This window comes from Euprymna scolopes, chromosome 5 (genome assembly GCF_053919585.1).
Source record: "Euprymna scolopes isolate OS-2025 chromosome 5, ASM5391958v1, whole genome shotgun sequence".
Lineage (NCBI taxonomy): Eukaryota > Metazoa > Mollusca > Cephalopoda > Sepiida > Sepiolidae > Euprymna > Euprymna scolopes.
In genome coordinates, this window is record NC_136486.1 from 65,683,907 (window position 1) to 65,689,906 (window position 6,000).

General features: G+C 30.2%; 1 protein-coding gene across 3 annotated transcripts in view; it reads left to right on the top strand.

The window, feature by feature from the left end:
- LOC145276824 (bactericidal permeability-increasing protein-like) overlaps positions 1 to 6,000 on the top strand; it is a 230,657-nt gene that overhangs the window by 207,943 nt on the left and 16,714 nt on the right. For all 3 annotated transcript variants that reach the window (XR_013868035.1, XM_080128173.1, XM_080128171.1), the window contains one exon: positions 2,347 to 2,407. Coding sequence is in view for 2 of the 3 variants with exons in the window: in XM_080128171.1 (XP_079984297.1) it covers positions 2,347 to 2,407 (61 nt within the window). In the remaining variant the exon portion in view is untranslated. The remainder of the gene's footprint in view (positions 1 to 2,346; positions 2,408 to 6,000) is intronic.

Consider the following 6,000-nt stretch of genomic DNA (forward strand, 5'->3'; position numbering starts at 1 on the left):
CTAAGCAAAATTTTCTTAGATGTTACAGGATATTTTGATACCTATACACTTACATGATTTAATACAGAATCAGGTACTATTTTGATCTGTATAAAAATTTAACTGTTTTGCAAGCAATAAAATCGACTGTTGACCAGTTAATTGCGTAAAATCCATATCATGTATTGCGTTTATTTTGAAAAACACACATTAAATTGGAAAAGGCTAAATATCTAAATAAAAAGGCTCGACTTCAAGTGACTCAAATATAAATTTCAAAAGTTAGATTTTAGAATAAAAAAAATACGAGTTCAAATTTACATAATTCACCTTCAAATTTTTATATACGATTGTACAAAGGCACATCTGCATTGATTGAATGAATTGAAAGTGCATGCCCTCAACTTTAATTTACAAAACATCTCAAATCTACATCTCTATTATTATAGAAAAGGAACTTTGTGTGTAAGTGCCTGTGTGTTTGTGTGTCTACGAGTTCTTGCCCTATGAACTCGAAAACAGCCGGGTTGATTTTATGAAATCTCACACCACGGTAATTCATGTGACTTAGATTGTTCTAAGATAGGTTTATTGTCGGATGTATCGATAAGTATTGATAATCGATAATCTAAATAATTCGATGAGAGAAGAACAGGCGATTTTGGCCAACGTTAATATCTGACACAGTCAAACATCAGGAGTTCATTTGAAAACGTTCATTACCACACGAGCCAAAAAGTCCAACCTATAAAATTAACACTCGGTTGTTTGATATGACAGGCGATCTTTTGCAATGAATGTTTAAAGCACAATTTAAACATTATACTTAAACATTTTAAATCTAATGCAGACCACTATGAACGCAAATAATTTTATAAAATCAAACTGAGTTGTCTACATTGTAATGGAGACTACATAATGAACTTAGCTACTACGATAAGGATTTAAGCTTGCACAAGGTTCATCGCGGTAAGTTTTTAATTAGAGCAAACAATCACTCGATTTGGTTGAATAATGTGCTGTTTCATCTATTTCGATGTCAATGAAAATATGGGAGTGTCAATCATTCGCCGAACATCATTCAATCCCGGGCAACATAGGTTCCTTCTGCTAGTATATATTCAAATAAGTTAAACATAAATTTTAAAAAATATAGATAAAAATGTGTCAAATTGTGAATCCGATATTTTTAAAGTCTGGTTTCGTTGTCTCATCCTTTAAATCATTCGCTTTTCCGAACTCGTCTACGTATTTGTTATATTTCTGATTATTCACATTTTCGAATAGCTTTTATTTTTTCTGCTTCAGCTAATTAATTATAAAACCATTATGCGCGAAAATGTTTAATTATTCTACATGGCAAATGACTGCAAACACTATCCCTTATTGTAAGAAGTGGTCAATTTAGTTCTAGTTGTTTACGTCCATAGGCATCTAATTTTTAAAAATTACCATTATCTTATAAGCAAGTTTATTTGTATTGACTTAAATACTTGTTCTTTTTATTTGAGATTGAGGGATTTTATATGATCTTTTCCTTTTTTTTATTAAAGTTTTTACGATTCTATTCATTGAAACTATGTATTGTTGTAAATTGGATACAAAAGTATTTAAAAATTTAGATGACTTTGAATTTCATATTTGGTACTTTAATATTCAGCATGTGTTTAAGCTGAAATCCGAAGTTGATTATTTTACACTTTATCCCCCCCCCACATTATGCCATATTCGTCACTTGAAAGTAAATTGCTTTTTTAAATAATTTCTAACAGGCAGCTGTAAAGGAGTTGAGCCTCGATGATATCGGTTTACTTTTAATTTAAATACATGTAGATTAGTACAGTCAGGCAAGTAGATACAAAGAGCAAAGTTAAGTTACAAGTAATCGATTAAATTTGGAATACCATTGTAAAAATTGTAAAAAATAAGAGTAATATAACTTTATGTAAATCAGTACAGCTTTAATTTATGACTTGACATTCTGTTTGCTCATTAGATTAGCTTTCTTATTTTGAATTATTTTGTAAAGAAAGTTTATCGATTTGTAGCTGGCTTGGCGATTTGACGTTTATTAAATCTGACGATAACCGTCACTAAATGGAAGTAAGTAAGTATTTATATAAGGTATTCTCAATCTAAAATCTGTGATTTTCGCTTAAAAATTAAGCTTTCTGAAAGAGATGTTCAGCCAGGTTAATCTGGTGTGTAACTCCGCTAATGTAAATATGGGTCTGTTATAATTTGACGTGGGACGGGTGCAATTTGAAGTACACATTTTATTATTAGTGCCAAACCTGATTTACGTTCGGTATGAGTATGTATACATTTATGTTTCTATTAATGTGATATCATTTTCATATATTTCAGAGTGGCTTACTAGAAAAATACCTTAATATTGTTGCAAATATGCTTAAACGTAATGTGCCTGGTAAGAACATCCTTCTATTTTCTATAGAAAATATAATAAATATAACCTTAATATTTTATACTGCTCTCAGATTAAACGGGATAAGAACATGCACCCCATACACACGCACCCCCACACGTATATATATATATATATATATATATATATATATATATATATATATATATATATATAAGTTTTTGTTTCCAATTTTAATTATTCGTATTATTTCGTTATTTCGAATACTGTTTTCATCTTGACTGTTATTTTCGCATCATTTCCGTCGAATTACAATTTGACATTCAGAATGTTCACTTTGTCAAACCTGGACAAACTCGAGACTCCGCATGGAATTTCGAACGTAATCATTTATCTAATCACCAGACCAGCATGCTCTCGTCCTTTCAGTCAGGACTCCGCAGACATCATAAGCAATTCGCAATTGTATTCACAAAAGAATTAGACGCAAAGACCTTGCGAAAAAGAGATTGGTAAATTCAGTTGCAAGTTACCCTCTTCTTGAAAGTGAAGGTTCAATCCTCAGTGTGGGCGACATTAGAAAATATAACTGCGAATTACTTAGGACTTCTATTCAGTCAGGGCTGAGGAAAAGAGGATATGTTACAACCGTGGATTAAATAAGGAGTTTTATATGAAAGTCTGTGCAGATTCTCGAACTTCATATAATGATTCCGAAATTAGTCAAGATATACCAAGAAAAGTTAATTTTACAACTCCTTCAATGAAGGAGTTGTAAAATTTCTGGTGAAAACGAAATAGTATTCTCAATTATTAATGGCTGATCTTATATAAACAAGAATGGATTGGGATGGTTCCCTCTACTAATCTCGGATTGTTTTAATCAAGAAACACTGATATTGCAAAACGATTAAAAAGAAAACATATAAAGACAATCCAAATTACTCTCTTTCTACTACCCCCTCTCTCTGTCTCTTTTTTAAACTCTCTCCCTTATTCTCTTTATATTTCTGTAACAAAGTACGGCTGCTGTATGAAAATAAAAAGTCGTGTGTTAAGTGACATCACCGTAATGAAAAAAGAAAAAAAACATGAAAACAACGTGTGCACGACGACGAACACTATTGTGGTTGCAACAAATAAAAAGAGTCAAGTTATAACTTGTACTATGCTCCCTATGGCGTACTCTGTTACAACGTGTTACGTTGTGTCCTTGATGTCTGCATGTTAACGTGTGTGTTGTATCTGGCGTTCAGGTTCTCTTACATTATTTAATCGTGATATTTAAGTTTATTAATTATGGTAAATTTTCAATATTTTTCTTACTCAATTGTGCATCACATTTGTAATACACAGATAATTAGAATTTAAGATAGAAAATCCGTAAGTGAAGAAGCAATGAATGCTAATATACGTAAATATTTGTCTCTTAGTGATTTTATTGAAAAGTAACGCTTTTTTGAATAGTTAAATCTCATTATTTCACGCATCACTATATCCGGGAAAAAATCGAAAATGTTTTACATATAAAAATATAAAGGAGAAAGATATTAATGTGATGATTTGATCAGGTTATCTTTCGTATACATTTTGTTAAAAAAACAATTTTCAATATTCAGGTGTTCTTCATATATTCTAACGGACCAAACAAATAATTTCGCTATCCTTTTAAAACACTGACATTATCAAGGAAATTGATACGCAAGAAATCGCTAATATTATTAATTTATTTTATTGCTACTTCGAAGCATGGCCAACACATCGTTGCCGAATTAAAGGTTTAGTGTGAAAGTTTCATTTTAATTATTAAGACTTCATTTATCTAGAGTTTTTCTACTTTCCCGTCCATATATAAACAAATTAGCTCCACATTTTGCGAAACAAAGAATAAGTATGGATAGTTTATTAAAAATTCTAAGTTGAATTAAAACAAGTCGCATTAAAACATAGAGAAATATAATTTTACATCATTTTTATTCATAAATCCAAAGAAAACACTTTCTTTAATTAATTAATGAAATATAAAACTTATTTTATTGCGGTGTAATTAAAAACGTTATTCATTATGTAATGAACTCATGGCGAGACGTTCTTAATATGTATTTACGCAATTCAATAGTTTCATGGACTAATCGATATTTTCGTATATTCACAAGTAATTACTGGTTATATAGGACGAAATACGTTTGATTACATTTACTTTACTAGAGTTTTATTTAGGTGGTGTCCTGGTCTGTAACTAAGAGATACTGTATTCGAATGCATTAAACATTACTTTACTTTCATCTAATTTTATTTGGCCTTTTCATTTATAAATTATCATAATCAATAGAATATCTCTTACAGGAAATACTTAAAGCATTAAGTCTTCATGTTAAAGGCAAACTGAGTGTGTAAAAAACTTGGTATTTATTGTTTTAATGCGTGTCTTCAGACATTTATCAGATCATATGTTTTAAAGTCAAATCATTATAGTTTTTAAGGTGACAAATTTCAATTTGATGGTGTCTAGGAAAATGTTACTAACTTGTTATCCTTCTCTTCTGTTTTTAATAAAAATAATAAAAAAACTATGTTTTTATAAACATGCTAATGCATATAGAAACTAATACTTGCTATAAAAAAAATCGGAAAACTATTTTTAACCTATCATTGTATATATAGTTGCGATATTTAAAACATTAAGCCCCTAAGTATCTGTATCAGTTATCTCATTTGATATTCGGTATGATTTAAAATACTATTCATTTCATTCCAAAAAGAAGATATTGTGAAACGTTTTTATTTCGAATGCAACAAAGATTATTTATATTATCTAACGTTCTAGTATAGGTTTGAAGAAATACTTTTTCACGAACTATTCTGCAACAGTTACCGTAAATTATGTTATAATCGCTTTATTGGAAGAGTAAAGTTGTGGGCTGGTCAATGGGACGTTTGTGGAAGGATTGAAAAGTCATGGGTACAGCAATTTGTTGCCCGTATGTTTAATCGGTACAACCGATAGTCCATAAATGAAAGGAACGTCTCTTGTAGATCAAGGCTAGACATGTCGTCGGCTACATCCAGACTTGTGTCGGATTCTCAGCATCGTACTGTGTAATTGATTCTCTCCTAGGAGATTATTATCTAGGCAGGGATCTTTGCGTGCTGAGATGAACCGCTGTATAAAATATGCGGACATCTTTTTGTATTATTTAAAAATATAATTCTTTTATTTTAACAATTCAATATAGCAATTGAAGAGTTGGCTGGAATGTTGCGTACAGTGTCTCCCACTTAAACATATTTTCTATTTCTCTCAGGATGACGAAAAAAAAAATCAAAGTAAGCAATGCGAATACAGAAAGGGAGAGAGAGAAAGGGGCAGAGAAATACAAAGAAAGTATGATATATATATATATATATATATATATATATATATATTATTTGTTTTTATTTTTGCGATACGTTTTGAATGACTTCAATTATTTACGAAAGTGCATTTTTACCTAAATGCGAGTTGGGAATAATTTTCCCTTTAACCAACTTTGTACGCCCACATGGGGAGCGGCATAATATTGTTTTTTGTTTGATTAAAAAAACAATATATATATACATATATATATATATATATATATATATATGTATATCGC